General features: G+C 41.6%; 1 protein-coding gene across 1 annotated transcript in view; it reads left to right on the top strand.

Moving 5' to 3' along the window:
* Positions 1–16,409: 16,409 nt before the first annotated feature.
* The window catches only part of CIB4 (calcium and integrin binding family member 4), a 93,198-nt gene continuing 87,035 nt past the window's right edge, over positions 16,410–22,572 (top strand). The window contains exons 1-3 of the mRNA XM_043980992.1: positions 16,410–16,414; positions 17,078–17,126; positions 19,183–19,217. Coding sequence (XP_043836927.1) covers positions 16,410–16,414; positions 17,078–17,126; positions 19,183–19,217 — 89 coding nt within the window. The remainder of the gene's footprint in view (positions 16,415–17,077; positions 17,127–19,182; positions 19,218–22,572) is intronic.

Here is a 22,572-nt window from a genome sequence, read left to right as displayed (position 1 = left end):
TAGGTGGTGCAGTGGATAAAGCACTGGCCCTGGATTCAGGAGGACCTGAATTCAAATCTAACCTCAGACACTTGACACTTACTAGGTGTGTGACCCTGGGCAAGTCACTTAACCCTCATTGCCCTGAAAAAAAAATTATTTTGGGAAATTCAGAGTTCCCCCTTTTTATAAAGTCCCCATTTTTAAAAGTTCAGTCTCTTGAAAAACATTGCTGATAATGAGATTGGACTAACTTTCTTGTTCAATACCCCACCATTGAGTTCTCCTCAGACTTGGGTGGGGCATACATTCTTTGGATAGATTGCTCCAAGGCTGGGGGTAGTCTGGGTATAGAAATAAATCTTTCTGTCCAGGGGTGACATGATGTCACTCTCAGCCCTTCTTAGAAGGGCATATAAACAGTGAGCCTACTGCCACAATTGTGTTTGGTTTAAGAGAGAGATGTCCAAATGTCCATCCTTTTATTAATAAACATGCTGGCATGACTAATAAAATGATTAAATTACCCAGAAACTATGTCTCTCCAACCTTTTTCATCTTTGCATTGGCCCTTTCTTTAGTAAAGTCTCAGGAAAGTGATTTCTGCTTTTCTGTGGGCCACATGTCCTCCCTCATGCACCATTGCCTCTTTGGAAGCTCTAGTTCCCTTCAAGAACTAAGGGCCCTTCCCGGATTCTCCCAGGTGTTAATGGCGTCTTCCTACTGGGATTACTTTTGTTTTTGGACTGAACTTGTAATTTCATTTGCATGGGGAACTCCTGATGAAGAAACTCTCTGTGTAAATGTAGATCATCATTTAGATCGATATCACTCCCCTCAGCGATTTATAGTCTTAAAGAGTTGTCTGGGCCCCTGAAAAATTGATTAAATTGACTTGTTACTGAGTCAGTGTTCTTCAGAGGCAGAACTTGAAATCAGGTCTTCCTGACTCCGAAGACGCTGTTCTAACCAGTGTGCATCACTACCTCTCACTTTATATTTACTTTGCATTGATTTTGCATTGACTTATTTGTGTACCTATTGAATTTCCCCATAGGATGTAAGCTTCTTGGGAGGGGGGAGAGGGAGGGGCTATTTAATTTTTTCTTTTGTATCTCTAGCATCTAGAATGATATCTTATGCACCGTGGGCACTTAGGATGGTAGGATCCTGGATTTAAAGCAGAAAGGGAACTTTGGGGTCATTTAGACCAGACCACTCATTTTATGGATGGGGAAACAGACTCAGAAAGGGTAAGTAACTTGTACGAGGATAAATGTAAAGAATGTATAAGGAGGGGCAGCTAGGTGGCACAGTGAATAAAACACTGGCCTTGGATTCAAGAGGACCTGAGTTCAAATCCAGCCTCAGACACTTGACACTTACTAGCTGTGTGACCCTGGGCAAGTCACTTAACCCTCATCGCCCTGAAAAAAAAAGAATGTATGAGGAGAAATGCTTGCTTTGCCTTTACCTTCTGCCAGTGTTTTCATCACAGTGAAAAAACTGATCATATCTTTAATCTTTCAGTGAAGAAACCTGAGAATATGGTTCACTCTGAGACTGTCTCCCCACTAGGAAAATGAGGGGCTTGGATTAAATCACAGGATGATAAGTTCCTATCAGGAAGGGATCTCAGAAATCACTTTGGGCCCTCATTTTCCCAGGGCGCTAGCTGTAGCCAGGAAAAGGGGAGTGATTTGCCCAAGGTTTCACAGGTCCTAAGTGTCAGAGCCAGCTCCCAGATCCTCCTAAAGATCTCTGAGGTCCCTTCCAGTCCTGGCCTTTTATCTGATTTTCTCATTCTCTAGCAGGGTGACTAAACCACGTGACAGCTTGCTATCACCATCAGTGGAGCTGTTACTGGAGGGTTCTAGCACAAACCCTGATTTCTGAACAGAAATAAAATTTGGCTTGTTTCTATTCATGTCCCATCGTTAGTACTGCACCTGCAGCTGGTTACCAAATCCTGCTGCTTCACGGATCCCTTCTCACTCTAAATCTTTGATCCTTTGATCTTGTGGCTTTTCCGGTGTCTACCCCTTCCTTTCTGTCCTTAGCCTTGGTTCTAGGCATCTCTCACCTGCACCCCAGTCGGCTTCTCCTTACCAATCCTTCTCCCCCATCCCACTTCTGTTAAAAAGATTTCTCCTTTGGTTTTGTCTCCATATGCTTCAAAACCTTTTTTATTTTTTATTTTTTTTACCAGCCCCCATCCTTGGCCAGCTTTTATTAGCTCCCAGTTGTTTTTTGCTATCACGTGGTTTATTCACCCTACTTAGAATGATGGAATCAGAGAAATTCTAGGGCTAGAACGGCTCTTAGAGATCATCTAGTCCAACCCCATTAGTTTCCTGGCGAGGAAACTGGGGTAGAAAGAAGTGAAATGATTTATGTATGGAAGGTCACACAGATTAGTGGCAAAGAGGGGACTAAAAGGAAGGAAGGAAGGAAAGAAGGAAGGAAAGAAAAGGAAGAAAGGAAGGAAAAGTAGAAAGGGGGAAGGGAAAGAGGCATTTATTAAGTACCTATTATGTGCCAGTCACTGTGCTAAGTGCTTTATAAGTATTATCTGATTTTATCCTCACAACAACCCAAGAAGGTAGGTGCTACTATTAACCCCATTTTACAGTTGAGGAAACTGAGGCAGATAAAGTCACTTGCCTAGGGTCACACAGCTTATAAGTGTCTGAGACTACATTTGACCTCAGGTTTCCTGATTACAATACCAGTGCTCTTTACACTGTCTTGAATAATGCTCAGCACAGCCCTCTGAATAATTCGATGGATGGTATTCCTTATGTGAGACATTTCATCTCTCCTCACCATGCCTTTGCAAAGGCTATCCCTCATTCCTAGAATACACTATCTCTTTTTCTCTTCCTCTTAGAAATCTCTACCTTCCTTCAAAGTTCAGCTTAAACACCATCTCCTATACATATTGGACTTTGCCTGATCTTCTCAATTGCTGGAACCTCTGTCCCCAAATTACCGTGTACACATTTTTTATGCATATATCTATGTACATGTTGCTTCTCCAAATAGAATGTAAGCTCCTTGAAGGCAGGGACTTTTTTTGTCTTTGTCTTCCCAATACCTAGCATAGTGCCTAACACATAGTAGGTGCTTAATAAATGGAAGAATAGATAATAGTTGATAGACTTAATGAAGTATTATGTAGTGGAAAGAATGTTAGATTTGGAGTCAAGAAGACCTGGGTTTGGACATTAGCTCTGTTACTCCATGCATGAACTTGGGTAAATCACAATGTCTCTGGGCCTCAGGTTCCACACCTGTGCAATGGGAGGTTAGAACTAGCTGACCTATAATGTCCCAACCTCTATGCTTCTATGACCCTTTGAAGAGGATGATGGTTGTGGTGGCTGGGGGGGTTGACTTGTTCCTGAGGATAATATCTCATCATTGTTAATAATAACCATGAATTTCCATGGCCCCCAAATTTATAACTTTGGGTGATGACCCAGGGTCACCTTTGTGCCATGATAAGGAGTAGGACTTTTGTCCAGAGGAAAGACTCCAGTCTGCTAGATACCAATTATGGACATTTTAATAATGTTTTGGGCAGCTATGGGGGGGTGCAGTGGATAGAGTACTGGGCTTGGAATCAGGAAGACTCATCATCCTGAGTTCAAATCTGGCTGCAGACACTTACTAGCTATGTGACCCTGGGCAAGTCACTTAACCCTGTTTGCCTCAGTTCCCCATCTGTAAAATGAGCTGGAGAAGGAAATGGCAAACCTCTCTAGTATCTTTGCTAAGAAAACCTCAAATCAGTTCATGAAGAGTCAGACATGACTGAAAAATGACTGAACAAGAGTAGTAATCACAATGAAGATGTTAAAGATCTCATAAACTAACAAAACTTAGACAGCAATCTTTTAATCTCTTTGTCAGATGGATAGAATTATCAGCCAAGGGAAATGATAGTATAGAATAAAAACTCATTTGTAAAACTCTGAAGAATGATGGCAGAATATCACAGTGAAAAGCAGTAAAAGTAAAAATAAGCCTTGAGAAAGCTTGGCATGAGACATGCCCCCACCCCCATCACATAATCCCAAGAGTTTTCAAAGAAGGAACTGGCAGGAGGACAATAAAAAGATGGGAAATCAAACTGATGTGTCAGCATTTCTATAATGATCTATTTTCATCATAAATGACAAGAGAACCACCATATTTAGATCTTAACACCTCAGTTCTCAATGTATAAGGAAATCAAAACATCATTTAAGAAGATGAAATCAGAAAGAGTAACTGGACTAAAACAAGCACACCCTATGAAAATCTATGCAGAAGGTGATGTAAGTCTTAAAACACTGAGGATTTGTTTTAGAAGATATCTCACAGTGTGGAGGAGGGTACCAAAATAATGGAAGAATTATAGATTTTAGTAGCCAAAAACAGTGATTGAAAGAGTATCAAAAACTGCTGACTCCTGGGGCAGCTAGGTGATGCAGTGGATAGAGCACCGGCCCTGGATTCAGGAGGACCTGAGTTCAAATCTGGCCTCAGACACTAAACACTTACTAGCTGTGTGACCCTGGGCAAGTCACTTAACCCCAATTGCCTCACCCCCCCCAAAAAAAAACCTGCTGACTCCTACGCCTGCTTTTTCATCTTTGTGAAACATGAAAATGGTCTATATGCATGTGGAGGGTATCCTTGATAAAGATAAGAGAAGGGAACGGGTAAGCTTTGGCAAACCATTTCCTGTAGCAGACTACATGTTCATATAATTGTCAGAAAGGTTCATGGAATGCAAGATTCCTTGTATTTATTTATTGTTTGTTGATCACAAAAAAAATGCATTTGGGATAGTGACAAGTTCAATTCAGGAAGAGTAGCATTATAGAGGACAAGTAATTCACAAGACAGAGTATCCAAGGAGAGAGCTGGAAATAAAATTGGTGGCCTAAGATGTCTATATATAAATATACAAATTATGGATAATAAGCAAGAGATTCTAATGCAAGGAAGCAAATTTAACCACATAGTTATTGCTGAGACTCATCATGACTAACAGAAAGCTGTGAAAGGGTATGCCTCTGTAGAAGGAGTGTGGTTAAGATCTACTTTTACCTCCCTCTCCCTTGGCTGCCTAGCTGGTGACTGAATGTTTCAGGTAAGCCTCAACCACAAAGCTTTGCCTGAAAGAGCCAGAGTGTGTGAGTGGCTGGGGACTAGGAGACAGGAGGGGAGAGATGACCAAGCTAGGGTTGTGGGATTTTTGAAAAGGAAAAAAAATCACAGGCAAGTAAAGAAAAGATAAGAGAATGCTAGGCACAAGAAGAGTCTTTTCTCATGCCCACTCCTATCCTTGAACCCAGCCTATAACACCACTAATGATAAGCAAGCATCAAGGAATGACTGGGGTTCCAAACAGGCTGGCTGATGAGCAAAATATACCAGAAAGCAACACTCAGAGGGTAAGTTGTTTCCAGTGATATAATCATGAGTGATAAAAGGTGGATGAGAGACAGCCTGGGTCCTTAAAGGATATTTGGCTGAGAGTGGAACAGCTTTGAGGGAAGCCTGCTTGACATCAATTACTGGCAAAATTCTATTATTGAGGAACCTGTGATCATTTAGATAGGGAAACAGAGATTATTAAGAGCCAGCATGGTTTTCTCAAATGCAGGACATGCCAGATTAATTTTTTGATATGGTTACTAGACTGTTAGGTCATTGGAATGTTATAGACACAGCATACCTGGATTTCGGCAGAGAATCTCACAGTTTTTCATGTTAAGTTTTTTGTGGACAAGATAAAAGGAGTTGGATTAGGTGATAGTATTGTTAGGTGGTTTTAGAACTGGTTAAATGACTGGACCCAAAGGGTCATTCATTGACTAATATCAAGTTAGAGGGAGGTTCTGGTACGGTGCTATAGGGATCTGTCCTTGACTCTATGCTGTTTGATAATCTTATCAGTGATTGGGACAAAAGCCTCAATGACATTCTCATCAAATATGCAGATAAGAAAGCATTTAGGAAAAGCTAATACACCACATGACTGTGAGAACCAAAAAAATTCTGAAAAGGATAAAATGATGGGTCAAATCTAATAAAATGAAACAATAAATATAAGGTGTTTCACTTGGGTTCAAAAGTCAACTTTACAAGTATGAGATGTAGAGGTATAGCTAAGCTAAACAAAAATACATGTGAAAAAGATCTAGGGGGTTTGGGGTGGACTATGGGTTCAATATGAGTCGACATGGAAGCCCCAAAGGAAAATGCAGGCTAATCTGAGGCATAGGGTCTATAACAAGGGAGTTGTACTTTTTCCTGGTCAGACCACATATGGAGTATTACACTCAATTCTTGGGACTGGGGACAATTGGAAGGATATGAATTGGCAGAAAGAATACTGACGAGACAAAACAATGTTTTGACATTGAATTACCTGGGCAATGAGGAGAATGGAAACCTGACTATATAGAACTGGCTGAAGATACTAGAAATGGTAGCCTGGAGAAGGGAAGACTTAAGGGGTAAATGACTGCTGTCTTCAAGTATCTGAAGGGATGTCATGTGTATAAGGGCTCCTAGCCTACTTGGCCCTAGAGGGCAGAATCAGGATCATTGGGTGGTAGTTGTAGGGGGATTAGTAAAAGAGGTAAGGATAAACCATCCTAACAACTTGTTCCATCATTTTTCAGTAATGTATGACTTTTTTTATGACCCCATCTGGGGGTTTCTTGGCAAAAACACTAGAGTTGACTTTCCATTTCCTTCTCCAGCTCTTCTCACCAACAAGGAAACTAAGGAAAACAGGGTTAAGTGACTTGTCCAGGATCATACAGCTAGTAAGTGTCTGAAGCTCAATTTTCACTGGGCTTCTCCTGACTCCAAGGCTAGCACTCCATCTATTAGACCACCTGGCTGCCCCATTCTAATAATTAGGACTCTTCTAAGGTGGAATGTGCTTCCTCAAGAAGGAGAGAGAGAGCAAATGGGTTCCCTCTCACGAGGTTCTTCAAGCCAAGGTTTGTCAGTGTTGCAGTAGGAATTCATGTTCACATAAGGGTTAGACAAGACAATCTCTGAGGTCACTTCCAATACTGCAGTTCTGCATATTTTCTTTCTTGCTCAACTCCCTGCTTGACTTAGGGGAAAAAGGTTTTGTCTTTCTTGCTGTTATTGACATTTTTTTATTCAAAATATCTTCTAATTCCTCCTTTCACAGGGCTGGTGGCTGCTAAGGAGAGAAAACATCACACAAAAAGCAGGCAAAGAAGCTTCTGGGATTTGCCCAATAGTCTAGGCTTACAATATGGAGGACACCAAAGCGTGGTACTTAACAATTTGGTTGGGGTGGCCTATGGACCCATGAGAGAAGGATGCAATGATTAGTGTAATGTCCATGGATTGAGTTCAATAGGAGGCCAAAGAAGGCAGAGATCAGTGTGGACTAGAGTAGTCAGGGAAGTGCCTTTAGAGGAGATGGGACTTAGACAGTGTATCCAGGGGTTGGTTGTTTGACTCTTCCTGCTATAGATTCATGTTCTCATGGAATCTCAGAGTTGGAAGGGATATCATTTTGGTCCAACCCACCACCTCCACAATAATCTTCCCAATAGCATCTGATTTCTACTTACATGTTTTCATTTTAACTCTGGTGAAGCTTTTACACTTCCTTCAGGATATGAGCCTCCTGTGCTTCAATGTCCTAGAAGGAGCACTGGACTTGTTCTGCCTTCTCCCTAATTAGCTGGATGACTTTGGGCAAATCCATTAACATCTCTCGGTCTCATCTCACCCATTCATACCAGGAAGCAGTTAGATGGTCTCTGGCTGGCTTTACAAGGGCCTAAACTGACTCTAGAAGATCTTTAGTAAGAAAACCCCAAGATGATTTCAGAGAAACTTGGAAAGACTTTTACCAACTGATACAGAGTGAAGTGAACAGAACCAGAAGAAAAATTTCTCCACTAATAACATCATAAAGACAAACAACTTTGAAAGACTTATGATGATGCAGGTTACCCATCTCCTGGCAAAAAGGTGAGGTATGCAAGGTGCAGAATGAGAGATACATTTTTGGACATGGCCAGTGTGGCAATTTGTTCACTTGCCTGTGCATTTTTGTTACCAAGGTTTTGCTTTTCTGTTTCTTTTGAGAGAGAGAGAGAGAGAGAGAGAGAGAGATTGGAGAAAAAGAAAAGTAAAAGGTATGAATGGGAGGGGAAAGTGATATGAGATAAAAGTTATTTAAAAAATTTAGAGCTGGAGGGCACCAGGACTAGTGAGAAGTTCCTGGGGGTTCTATTTCACCTCAAAAATTAGGAGGAACTTTATAACAAATACAACTGTCCAAAAATGGAGCAAGCTGCCTCACAGCATAATGAGCTCTGTATCACTAAAAGTGTTCTGACAGAGTCAGCATCACTAATCATCCAGGATGTTGTAGAAGGTATTCACGCTCTGGGTGGGAGGTTGAACTTGACAGCCACTAATTAAGCTCCCTTCTAACACAAAGATTGTGTTCTATCCTCATTTCCTTCTTGTTCTCCATCTTCTGATATTTCATCCCACGGAGGGGAAAGCTGGTATGGAGAAGCACTCAGAGAGATAGACAGTTTCAGGATCTCTCCATGCTTTTCTGGGTGTTAATGTCTCCTCCCCAACTAGACCAGGGATGAGGGTCACAAGGTGGTGTGGATTCCACACTTGATATGCTAAGTACCCCCTTTAAAGCACATTAGGAGAGGGAAGGACCTAACAAACCAAACAAGTTTTCTCATTGGTTATATCCAAAAAACGGACGTCTCATTTTGTGTGTTAGGAGCTGGGTAGTATGCTTCCTCATGGTACCCCGGAATCACAATTGGCTGTTGAGTTGATCAGCATTCTTAAATCTTTCCCAAATGGGAAGACCTGATTTTCTTTGTCTAGTCTTGTTCTTACTAACAGGTTGTTTGTTCCCCAGCCACATCCCTTCCTCCTGCCAGGTACTCCTTGTTTCTGGCCTGCCCCCTTTGTGTAATCTTCCATGTCTGTATCTTCTCTGCTGCCTGGAAACTTCCAGGGAAGAAGTTTCCCATTCCCTGCTGATTGGTGCCTCCCTGCCTATGACATGAGCCAGTCAGACCTGCCTGAGAAGGATCCCTTCTCTTCCTATTAAACATCTGAGTAGCCATGATCCACATGCGGCCACAAGCCTCTTCTTACATCTTACTCCTAGACACGTCCTCTTCGTTATGGTGCCACTGGCCTCCTGGCTCTTCCACAAATAAGACCCTCCACCTCTTGGCTCTGGGCATTTTCTATGGCTGTCCCTCATGCCTTCCTCCTCTGCTCTGACTGTTGACCTCCCTGGTTTCCTTTAAGTCCTCACTAAAGTGTCACCTTCAATAGAAAGCCTTCCCCAGCCCCTCTACTAGTGCCTTCTCTCTGTTAATTACTTTCCATTTATCCTGCATATAGCTTATTTTGTATATATGTTTGCATATTGTGTCCCTCATTAGATTGTGTGCTCCTTCAAGTATTTTTTTTTGTTTAGTTTAGTTGTGTGCTTCTTTTTGTATCCCCAGTACTTGGTACAGTGCCTGGCACATAGTAGGTGCTTAACGAATGTTTTTTTAATTGATTGTTAATCTCCAAGGTGAGTCAGCCACAACCCTGGAACTGCTTGACCTGCCTAGAATCTTAGGATCCCCAGGTAGAGAGATTATCATGCTTGAGACTCCTTGGTGACATTCTAGGTTATATGGCTTCCCTGGCCTTTCCGAGACCCACTGACGGATTAGTCTCCATGCCAGTGTAGGTCCTGGGCCCAGGGTGAGTGGGTCTCTCATGGAGCTGTCCTAGTGGTACCTTTTCCTTATTGTTCCTGCCTCCCATTCTCTTGGGTGTCTCTAATTAAGCCATGTGGCCTTCCTTTTCATGCCTTTTCTTTTACTCTCCAAATAAAAGGGCTTTCATCCCTTGACTGGCTTATCTGATTTTTCTGCAATGCCCTTTTTATTCCTAGCAACGGCTTCTGATATCAAGGGACATTAAGTAGTCCCTATTAGCCCCAAGAAGTCTATGTTCTTAGGAGAATTTAAACTAGTATAAAGTACAAAGAAGGCTGTCTCTACCATCTGAATAAAATTCATATAGCTTTAACTAATCTTAGTTTATAATTGGAGAGGGGTGGGGGAAAGAGACATACACAGAGAGACAGAGTCAGACAGAGACAGAGACAGAATGACAGAGAAGGAAGGAGGGAGAGAAGAGAGAGGGAGGGAAGGAAGGAGGGAAAGAGAGACAGAGACATAGAGTATGAGGCAGACATTTACCAGGTGGCCTCACCAGTCACTCAACCTTTCTGAGCCTCAGTTTTCTAATCTGTAAAATGAGAGCAATAATATTTGTATCACTCACCTCCCAGGGTTGTGGCTGTGGACTGGAGGACAAGAGAGAGACAGAAAAAGAGACACAAAATTAATAGTAATAGCTAACATTTGTAAAGCACTTACTATGTTCCAGGTACTTTAAAAATATTATACAATTTGATCCTCACAATAATCCTGGGAGGTAGGTGCTCTTAATATACTAATTTTCAGATGCGGAAACTAAAGCAAACAGAGATTGAAACTAGCCAAGAGTCATACAGTTAGTAAATGTCTGAATCCAGATTTGAACTCAGGTCTTTGACTCTACGCTCAGTGCTCTATCCACTGTGCCACCTAATCTCCCCAGAAAAAGAAGAAAATTAGAATGGATCACAATCTTACAGTTAGCAAGGAGCTTAATTAGAGGCTGTCAAGTTCAACCTCCCACCCAGTGCATGAATGTCGTCTACAACATCCTGGATGATTAGTGATCCTGCTTCTGTTGGAACACTTTTAGAGATGGGGATCTCATTATGCTGTGAGGCAGCTTGCTCCATTTTTGGACAGTTGTATTTGTTAAAGTTCTTCCTTATTTTTGAGGGGAAATAGAACTCCCAGTAATAGAGTTAGAGAGACAGAGACAAACAAGAACACAAGGGTAGAGACAGGGACAGTGATAGAAAGCAATAGACAGAGACAGGGATGGGGACGGAGAAAGACAAAGAGTGGAGGATAGAGACAGACAGGGACAGGGAAGGAGAGAAAGACACAGAGAGATAGAGAAGGGTGAGGAGGAAGAAGAGAAAGAGAGAGAGAGAGAGAGAGAGAGAGAGAGAGAGAGAGAACAAACACATAGTATTTTCACTTACTGCTGGAGGCATCCCAGGGCTGCCCTGGAATATAAATGAAACCACTCCATCATCTTAACCTGCCTCTAATGACTCCATCTATAATTAAAGAGGGACTTTGTAGATGGCCAGCAGGAGGGAAAGAAGGAAATACTTTGATTAGATGAGTCTTCTTCATTGAGAAGAAACAGCACAGAGGAAAGAGGACTAAATCCTGGAATCAGGAAACCTTGGTTCCAATCCTGGCTCCAACACATCCTAACTAGGTGGCCCCACCAGTCACTCAAACTTTCTGAGCCTCTAATCTGTAAAATGAGAGCAATAATATTTGTATCACCCACCTCCCAGGGTTGTGGCTGTGGACTGGAGGACTAGAGAGAGCAAACAAAAGGAAGAGAGAAAGAGAAGGGAAGGAATGAGGTGCCCATCATTACTTTCTTTTACCATAGGAATGGGACCAGACATCCTACATTAGGTCCACCTGTTCTGAATTTATACTTCTTATTTCTTCTGACAACAGCTCTCCCCAGATGCCCCACAGTGACACACATTGTTCCTCACCGTTGCCTCCTTTCCTCCTCCTTCCCATTCTTTTCTTGCTCAATGAGAGTAATATTTATAGGTTAAACTGCAGCCTTAATGTTAGTCACATTTCCATTCCTAGGATAATTTCCCAGCTGTCTTGTCTGCCTACTTTATACAGGCCCACCTTTTTTCAGGTGTCACTTCATGCCCAAGAAATGTATTTAACAACTTGGGTCCTGAACACTTGGGATGCACGGCCCAAGGCCATCCTGGCTCTGGCAGAGCTTGGTGTCTGACCCCAGGAGGAAGCCCTAATGAAGCTCAGCCCCACTTAGTTGACTAGAACCCTTTAATGTGGGGACAGACTCCCAGGGTGACACTGCATGGAAAGCCCCTGAGCCTGCTTTATAAAGGGAATTCTATTTATGCATAATATTCCCTTTCTAAGGAGAATTATTTATAAAGGGCACAACTCACCCTCCTGGAAGAGATCTCAGTTGTTGAGATCTCTAAGAACTAGGGGATAAAGAACATTCTCCTGTTAAGAGGTGGCCCAAAGGCTAAACCTCTGAAGAAGCAAAGAATCCCAAGAATCAGAGTAAGAAAGAATATTTCAGGCATTGGGCTTGGCCTTTGCAAAGACACAGGGGGGCGCAGCCAAGTGGTGCAGTTGTGAGATTTAAAATTGGATATTAGATCATAAATCTCCCCTCTTTAACCTTTCCCTTAATTTATCTCCCAGACTAGTAAATGGAAGAAGCTTCTGATTTTCTAGTTAGAGCTTTTATTGTATGGTAGTCACAAAGTGATGTTGATTAGAAGGATAGGAAAGTAGAAATACAATACAAATCGTCTTAAGTCTAAGCTTAGTCTATATTCTGTATAAAACTCACCAAAACCCGAAGGCCACCTTTGGGGAGAGAGAGAGAGACCGTGTCAAGCACGTGCTGCTGCTAACCGCAAGCTGGGCCCAGTCGAACTCTCGTCAGCATCAGCCTGTGCAGCACAGTCAGGAGACCAGCAGAGCAGGAAAAAAAACAACAAAAACAAAACAAAACTGTTCATTTAAAGTCTCTGAAAGTCTTTTCTCAGATGTCCTCTAGGTGTAGTCATGGAATGGAAGTCTTTTCAGGGTTTGATGTGGGGATGCTGGTAATCAGCCAGGAAAATTTCCTACAAAATTGAGCTTAACACAACTTTAAAATAGCTTTGTCAATAATCAAATCAAACAATGAAAGTTCTCAAAAACATGTCTAAGGGAATTCAAAATCTTGGTTGTTACACATGAAACATATAATAAAACAAAAATTGAAACATTCTTTAAAATTATAATATTACTATAGTCCCCCTTTATGGAGAGTAATTGAGAAGACAATTGCTGCGATATTAATTTTTAAAAATAATTTTTATCTTTGTTTCATCACTTTTTGTATCATCTGCCTAATTATCCTCATGCCATTATGAGAAATTAAAAAATCTAATATAATTGGTAACAGGTGTCAAGGCCAAATTCAACACTGTATTTATCATGACACCTGAGATAATTATGGGGGTTACCATAAAAGAACAGAGAAATGATGGGATATGAGCATCCCCACACTTGAGCAATATGTACTGCCCATGCAGTATGCCAGGCTTAAAATAGGTGGATGGAATATATGTCCATGCCACCGAATATATTGGAGGAAACTGAGTCAGACTTAATCAGATGCATGGGATTCAGATGTCCATGGCATCAGGCATATAGGAGGGGGCATAGAAGCCAGGTGTAGAATGAGATGGGTGGGATGAATACTTCCAGCCATCTGTACAATATTGTGGGGAAAAGAGAATAAAATATTAAACCAAGAGAATCCAACTTTAACATTTGTCAAAAGCCGTTCTCTCAGCCATACCTTGACTTCATGCATGTCTCCCCTCATGTGACAGTTCAATGTCTGCTCTTACATGTATTCCTCTTGTGATTGGATAGCATCTTGGCCAACTGGCATCTGATAACTCAGAATAAAGGCAATTAATGTCTTAAATGATAAGTCCCCATAATCCAAGTCTCATATGTATTTAAAAATTGAGGATAATAAATGATCGCAAAAAATTTGAAAACATCTTGACTCAGAATATAATATATAATTATGCAACAATTTCAAATAATACCTTTTTTTTACTTAGTATACCATTACTTTTGTGAAAAATCTGAACATATTTAAATACAAGTTAAAGCACAACACAATCTAAATTGCTTTACAATTATTATCTCATTTGATCCCTACAACAATCCTAGGAGGCAGGTGCTATTATTATCCCCATTTTACAGATGAGGAAACTGAGGCAGAAAGTGGCTGAGTGACTTGCCCCAGGTCACAGAGCAAGTAAATGTCTGAGGCTGGATTTGAACTCAGGACTTGAAACTCAGGATTTGAACTTCCTGACTCTAGGTTCAGGGCTCTATCCACTGTGCCACCAAATTGCCTACAAATATTTATGAATATAGAACACCATCCACTGAAGACCATAGGTCACAAGGTTCCACTATATTTTTAGACCAGTCACATCCAGAAGCTGTCAAAATATCAGAGCAAAAGATACCTAATTAAACAACAAGACAAATAACAAGATTCCACCCCTCCCCCTTCCACCCAGGGAATAATAATAATAATAATAATGGGCATTAATATAGTGCTTTAAGGTTTGTGAAGCACTTCTCACAGATCATCTCATTTGATCCTCGTAAGAAACTTGCAAAGATGGTATATAGGTATCATTATCTCCACTTTCCTCATGAGAAATCTAAGGGTCAGAGAGGGTAATTGACTTGCTTCTGGTCCCATTGTAAATGTTTGAGGTGGGATTCAAATCCAGGTCCCTTCTCATTCCAAGTCTAGCAGTCTTCTAAGCTGTGCTGCTTAAAAGGAAGTCTCCAACACTACTATAAGTAGGGTGCCCCCAAAGGAATCCCTTTAGGTACACCCTTTAAGTAGGAAGGAGATACAAGGGATGGGAGGGACAGATGATAACTGAGCTCAGGAGCAGATGAAAACACCAGGAAAGAATGCTTGGAGAGAAAAGAGAAGAGGACTCAAGGCAGATCCCTAGAGGACGTCCATGCTTCTACTTGTTGGAAATGTTCTGCATGGGATTCCCCTTTCAGGAACAAGTTAAACTGGGTAGCTTTATGGAGTAGCTTTCAACTGTGAATTACTTCATGTTCCAGGTAAAGAACCTCAGGCCCAAAAAGGGAAAGTGAATTGCCTCTTCATATAGGTAGAGCTTAAACTAGAATCCAGGTCTCCTGATTCCTAAGCCAGTTCTCATGAAACCAGAGCTATAACTAACATGTTTGATAACTGGGGCAATTAATTTGGGATGCGGGATGAGAGAGATGCCTGGACTCCAAAAGGCTATTGACATGGTGGTAGGGGCAGTAGAGGTAGGGGTTGGCATGGTGGTAGGGATACTAAATATGCATGTGAGGGGTGGAGTATGAACTGGTACAAGCCATGAAACTTACTAGTGATGCAGTCATGGTGCCAGAGGAAGGAGATTTTGTGTTTGGTAGCTTCCTAATTTAGGAAATTATTCTTGCTAAGCAGATTTGAACCTCTGCTGATGCTATGTTGCATCACGAGTGCTTGTGCTGTCAATACTATCCAAATTTTGGTGCACTAGATAAAGCATAGTTTTCCCTGGCCCAGTTAGAGTTCTCCTTTACACTCTCCATCATTGTCATCATCGTCATCAATCATCAGTCATCACCATCTTCTTTTCCTCCTCCTCCTCCTCCAATAACTTACAGTTCTGGGACTCACTTATCAAAGTGTCAATAGAAAGAAGCTGCCCAAAAGCAATGTTTCATACTAAAGAGGACATATTTGTGTGTGACAGCAAATGAAAAAAAAACACTCTATGATAAAACTGTGGATCCTGCAGGACTGCAAAATAATTTAACAAAGAATGAAGCTGCGTCTGAATGTTTAAATTCTACCAACACTTGAAGGTTACACTCAAATGCCACTTCTTCCATGAAGCTTTCCCTGAATACTCCCATCAAAATTCTTTCTTGTGCCTTAGAAATCTTTATCCCAGTACTTTCTTTTTTTATCTTTCATTTAATACTTTTTACATAATGTTTTGTATTGCACTTATGCACAGAGAGCCATAGACTATTAGATCTGGAAGAGACCTTAAAGATTGCCCAGTCCATATTATTTTAAGGATCATAAACTGATCAAATTATTTTTTGATCTGGACCTATGATATCATTTATGTACTAAGTTTCACCTTCACAGATCCCGATGGAACTGTAGTCTTAGAATGTTTCATGGGGTTTTTTTGTTGTTTAGTTATTTTTCAGTCATGTAAACTCTTCATGAACCCATTTGGGGTTTTCTTGGCAATGATACCAGAGACATTTGCCATTTCCCTCTTCAGCTCATTTTACAGATGAAGAAACTGAGGCAAACAGGGTGAAGTGATTTGCCTAGGATCATACAACTATAACTTGCCTAAGGCTGGATTCAAACTCAGGTCTCCTTGACTCCAGGCCAGGCGCTCTATCCAACTGCGCCACCTAGCTGCCCCCTTCATGGGGGCATTGAGAAGTGACTTTTCTGTAGCCACATAACTAGCATATCAGATGCAAGACTTGAAGCCATGCTTTCCTGACACCAAGGAGCACTATTCACTATGTCATGCTAACTCTTACTTCATAGATGAGATGAGGTGAGTTATTGACAGTTCAGGTATTGACAAAAACACAGGTGCCTTGCTTCTCCATGGAGGCTGTTGTAGAACTTTTCTTCTCTTCAGATTCTTGGAGTCCCTACCCTTTCTTAGCAGAGGACCAATGTGCTTACTTTGCTGAGAAAATCAAGGCCAAGTTTACTCCTTCTGTCTCCGTCCGTTCACATCATCTGCATCCCATGACTAAAATGCATTCCTTCCTCACCTTTAATGTTCAGAATCCTCTTGTTTTACAACTCTGCTCATCTTCCTATCCCACCCCTGTCTTCTAGTTTCAAGGGTTTTATTCTTCTTCAAATTACCTGGCATTATAATTATTATTGTATTTATCTGTGCCTACATCATATACTCCTCAGTAGAATGTAAGCTTTGAGAGGGTGATTACAATTACATTGAGTCTTCTTTGGCATATCCCTAGCACCTAGCACAATGCCTTGTACATATACAAAGTATCTGTTATTTTGTTACTTTAGGGAACTTCTGGTGTGGGAATTCCCTCTGCAAAAACATGTTGCATCTGTCTCTGACTTAGGAAGCCGGTTCAAAGGTGTTGCTTGAGGCACATTAAGGTTAAATCACTTGCCACAAATAGTCACACAAATAGTAAAGTGGGATTTAAAATCAGTTCTTTTTTACTCCTAGCCCATTGTTTTATCATCGGTTCCAGACAGCCTCTACTGCCTACTATCTGGTAGGAATTTAATGTTTGTTAAATTGAATGATAATATCTGCTAAGTGCTATATATTTCACCTCTCCCCCACTATACTATACATCCCTTGAAGACAGGGATGGAGTTTTGTTCATCTTACTCATTGCAGCTGTCCCATTTCTCTGGGCTTTGAACTGTGGAGTGCTGAATGAAATTGGGGTGGGGAGGCTGGAGTGATAAGGGTCTGGATTTGGGAAAATTATCAGCCCATTTAGATTTGTACCAAACATTAATATTTCTTTATATGCACTGACAGCTTATATGAGAAGGGAGTATAGTTTACAAAACCTTTGAACTTTCATTTTCAGTTCTAAGGGAAAAAAGGTACAAGTCTTTCTCTCAGTGCCTAGTGGTATGCTCTGTACCTCGTAGGAGCTCAAGAAATGAATGGATATGGTATTCTGGAACTTTTCCCAGAATGCAAAGGGGATGCCAGCACACATGAGAAGTATATCCCCAAAGAGATAATATGGGGATACTGAGATGGTTTATCAAGGAAGGGTGTGGAACACACTTTCTCATAAAGCTGTAAGTATATTGCTAATATCCAGTTGACTGAGATGGGTTGGGTTCAATTCAGCCTAGAGGCAGGGAAATGTACCAGATGACCCCTGGAAAGCTCTTTTAACCTCAGGAGTCTATAGCCCTAAGCTTCAAACAGGTGGCTCCATTCAGAATCTAGGGAAGGCCCACCAGCACCAATACTGCTGTGCGAGAAGGCCTGATAAACTTGGGAACCAAAAAAAATCTGGTCCTCTTCACCCTCGGTCCCTTTGTTCTTCACCCCAGATAGAATAGGCAGGAAGTGGAATGTAGTGTCACCATGGTAACCAGGCCAATCAGTGACCATACACTGGAGAGAGAAGATTCCCACTTAGGGTGTGGGGTGCTACAGTACTGACTTCAGGAGGAGAGAAAAGCCACAAGAGATAGCATGGGTCAGTGTATAAGGCACCCCATGACCTGGGAGGAATTGGAGGAATATCAGGTGGGTAGGGACCACCTCCAGTCCATATACCCAAAGTTCTAAAGAAATGCCAGTGAAGGAAAGACTAGCCTTGCCCATGCTTCTCAGAAGCTCCATCAGTGGTTTTCAGATCAGTGCTTCTTAAAGTATGGTCTGGGGACTTCCAGTCGTGCCTGAGACCCTTTTAGGGGGCCTGCAAAGACAAAACTATTTTTATAATAATACTAAGACATTTTAATTTCTAATACAGTAAATATCATTAGATATGTCTCACATAAACAAAAGCTCTTTGGAAGGTCCTCAATAATTTTTAAAAGTTTAAAAGTGAAGGGGCAGCTAGGTGGCACAGTAGATAGAGCACCAGCCCTGGAGTCAGGAGGACCTGAGTTCAAATCTGACCTCAGACACTTGACACTTACTAACTGTGTGTCCCTGGTCAAGTCACTTTAACCCTGATTGCCTCACCAAAAAGAAAGAAAGAAAGAAAGAAAGAAAGAAAGAAAGAAAGAAAGAAAGAAAGAAAGAAAGAAAGAAAGAAAGAAAGAAAGAAAGAAAGAAAGAAAGAAAGAAAGAAAGAAAGAAAGGAGGGAGGGAGGGAGGGAGGGAGGGAGGGAGGGAGGGAGGGAAGGAAGGAAGGAAGGAAGGAAGGAAGGAAGGAAGGAAGGAAAAGAAAAAAGAAAAAAGTGTAAAAGGATTTTAGTACCAAAAAGTTTTAGAACCAATCATCTAGAACAGATTAGTCTCTTCAGTCCTGCCCTTTCCCTTTCCCATCCTCTTCACCTGGTGTTTGGCCTGATCCTTGCATCCAGCCCTTGGTTCTATCTCATGTCATAGTTCACTCCCTGGACTCTCTTTTAAAAAGGGCCTGTCCCATTTCCAAGAGTCTCCTAAATGATTACGTGAGAAAAGAAGCTGATGATTGCAACTCCATTTCCTGCCCAGGGCATCATGTGCCTCAGACTCAAATGATGTTTCTGTTCTGCCCTTTTTAAAAGAGGAACCTGGTCCTCCCCTCCATGATTCTTGGCACCCCATGACTCTGAGGTTGATGGCTCTATGGTTAATTGCAGGCGCTGACCTTTCTGACCAGGAATGAGATCTTATGGTAAGTGGATTCCTTATCCATTCTCACAGTGGATGCTCAGTTTGGGAGGATGCTCCCAGCACTTAGTCCTGCTTGGCATGACTTGGGTCAATTGTCCCCATCTCCACCTTCTCTCTACTCATGTTATTGATTGAGGTCAGAGAGAATCAATAAACATTCATTAAGCACTGACTATGTGCCAGGCACTGTGCTAAGTGCTAGGGATACAGCAAAAGGCAAAAGACAGTCCCTGCCCTCAAGGAGCTCACAGTCTAATGAGGGAAAGGCAGCACATAAAAAGAAGCTGAAAAGTGGTGGGAGAAGGGGGTAGTAACCTGGTGAGGGGACATGATGAAGACTTGCATGTCAGATGGGAAATAACCCGAGGAGGCATGAGTTACAGAGCTGATTTCATCTTGTAGAATAATTCGTTTCTGGAGAACATGAAATACAAGATAGTCTGTCTAGTCTCCTGACTAACTCCCTCTCAGGTTGCCTACTTGGGTGCTGACCCTCTTGTTCCACCTGCCAACCTGGTTCCTGCGGCTTTCCTGCCTTTGACCCTCTATGTGGTTTGCCCATTGCCAGACACTTTACCCTGTTATCTGCTTGTGCCAGGGCCTTAGCCTATCCTCCTGGCTCTAGATCCCCAAAGTTCACCTTGATCCCCTGCTTCTTTCCTGGATCTGATACACACTTTCCTCTTCCAGTGTACTCCCAGGCTGGCTGTAGTATTTTTTTCATATAAATATTTTGTTATTTTCCAGTTACATGTAGAGATAGTTTTCAACATTTGTTTTTATAAGATTTCTAGTTTCAAAATTTTCTCCCTCCAGGTTTATCTGAAATCCACCTGCTCATCATTTCTTACAGCACAATAGTATTCCGTTATATTCATATACCACAACTTGTTCAGCCATTCCCCAATTGATGGACAACCCCTCAATTTCCAATTCCTTGCCACCACAAAAAGAGCAGCTATTAAATATTTTTATACATGTGGGTCCTTTTCCCTTTTTTATGATCTCTTTGGGGAAAAGACCTAATAGTGGTATGCTGGGTCAAAGGGTATGCATAGCTGTATAGCCCTTTGGCCATAGTTCCAAATTGCTCTACAGAATGGTTGGATCAGTTCACAGCTCCACCAACAATGCATTAGTGTTCCAATTTTTCCACAGCTTCTCCAACATTTATTATTTTCCTTTTTTGTCATATTAACCAATCTGATAGATGTGAGGTGGTACCTCAGAGTTGTTTTAATTTGCATTTCTCTAATCAATAGTGATTTAGGGCATTTTTTCATATGACAATAGATAGCTTTGATTTCTTTATCAGAAAACTGCCTGTTCATATCCTTTGACCATTTCTCAATTCGGAAATGACTTCGATTCTTACAAATTTTATTTAGTTCCTGATATATTTTAGAAATGAGGCCTTTATCAGAAGTACTGGCTATAAAAATTGTTTCCCAGCTTTCTGTCTCCCTTCTAATTTTGGATCTGGCTGTAGTCTTGATTCTGTAACTAGCATAGACCACCCCATATGCTAACTGCCTCTCAGTTTCCATGAGCTGAACCAAATTGTCCTTCATTATGTCTGGCCCAGCTGGTCCATGGCTTCCACTGAGGTCTACACTAGGGGTATCAAACTCAAACAGAAACAGAACCACTAAACCATACACAAGGATCCATGCTGGGTGTGTATTGACTTAGAAAACCACATAGTAACATTATCTATGTTCTATTGTACTTTTATTTGTTTTGTTAAATATTTCCTAATTACTTTTGTGCGTGTGTGTAGGGGGCAATGGGTGTTAAATGACTTGCCCAGGGTCACACAGGTAGTAAGTGTCAAGTGTCTGAGGCTGGATTTGAATTCAGGTCTTCCTGAATCCAGGGCCAGTGCTTAATCTACTGCACTACCTAGCTGCTCTTCTAATTACTTTTTAATCTGGTTCTGCTGCCCTTGCTGCCTGGTCATATGTTTGACCCTTCTGGTCTATACAATTTCTAGGTTGCTAGTCTAGGTTAAGAGGTACTAAGACATCCATTCATGATGACAACAGGTTGGGTTAGTTAATGAGCAGCCAGATAGAAGAGAAAAAATGTTGAAGTAATATTAAATTTTGTGTTTTGAGATTTCATAGAGCTAGGTGGCACAGTGGATAATGTGCCATACCTGGAGTCTAGGACCTGAGTTCAAATCTGACCTGGCACATTTAGTAGCTGTGTGATCCTGGGCACACAGGGTTAACCCTGTTAACCCCATTTGCCTCAGTTTCCTTATCTGTAAAATGAGCTGGAGAAAGAAATGACAAACCACTCCAGTATCTTTGCCAAGAAAACACCAAGTGGGGTCATGGACATGACTGAAAAAGGACAGAACAATTAAAGATAAAAGGGATCTTGGAAGTAATCTTGTTCAACCATCTCACAGTGGAGAAAAATCAGGGCCAGATAAGATAAGTGACTTTTCTAAGATCACAGAGCAAGTTAGTGTCAGAGCTGGGCTCAAATCCAGGTCTCCTAACTCCCTGTTTCTGTGTTCTTTCCATCATACCATGAGACAATGTGTATCAGCAGTTCCACGGTCTGGGGTCGGGGGGTCAATGCAACAAAGGTCCCAGAAACATCCATGGCTGAAGTCACCCTGACAGCTTCCCCAGGTATCTGCTACCCTCTAAGCTAAAGCATCTTGGGCTTCCCCGATCAGCATTGTCTATGGATCTATAGGGTTCTTGCCATCCATGTGCTTCAGAAAGGACAACGCCAAGTAGAGAGGCTGGAGGGAATCTGAACACCCTGGAGTCCTGGTACTTGGGCCTCCAGGTTCTTCCTCTTCACTGTCATTATCATCTAAAGCATGGCCTTAGAGTGTGATAGTATAGAGAGTGCTAGACTTGGAACCAGGAAGACCTGAGTTCAAAACCCATCCCTGCTACTGACTAGCTGTTGAGAGCCTGGGATATCACTTGAGCTACAATTTCCTCATTTGTAAAATGGATTAGGTAGTCTCCAAGATCCCTTCTGGCTTCAAATCTATGATCCTGAGGTCAGAGAGACACCCAGGTCCCTCAGCCTTCCTGGATTCAGTTCAAATAAATTCAATTCAACACAAGTATCTCTTAAACATACTATGCACCAGCTGCTAGGCTAAAGCTGGGAAAACAACTGAAAAAAAAGTTCTTGCTCTCAGGGAGTTTATATTGTTTGTATGCCGATTCTGTTCCCCTAGCCCAGAAGATTTTTCATTTTATCTCCATGCATTTATCCAGGAGCAGCCTTTCTGCCTTTTAGAATCCTTTTCTTCCTTCAAGGCCCAACTTAGGTATTTCCTATTCTTTGGAGTCTTCCTTGATGTCCTCTGCTGAAAGCTG

This window comes from Dromiciops gliroides, chromosome 2 (genome assembly GCF_019393635.1).
Source record: "Dromiciops gliroides isolate mDroGli1 chromosome 2, mDroGli1.pri, whole genome shotgun sequence".
In the NCBI taxonomy this organism is placed as follows: domain Eukaryota; kingdom Metazoa; phylum Chordata; class Mammalia; order Microbiotheria; family Microbiotheriidae; genus Dromiciops; species Dromiciops gliroides.
The sequence above is the reverse complement of the archived record's forward strand: the minus strand, read 5'-3'. Positions and strand labels throughout refer to the sequence as shown.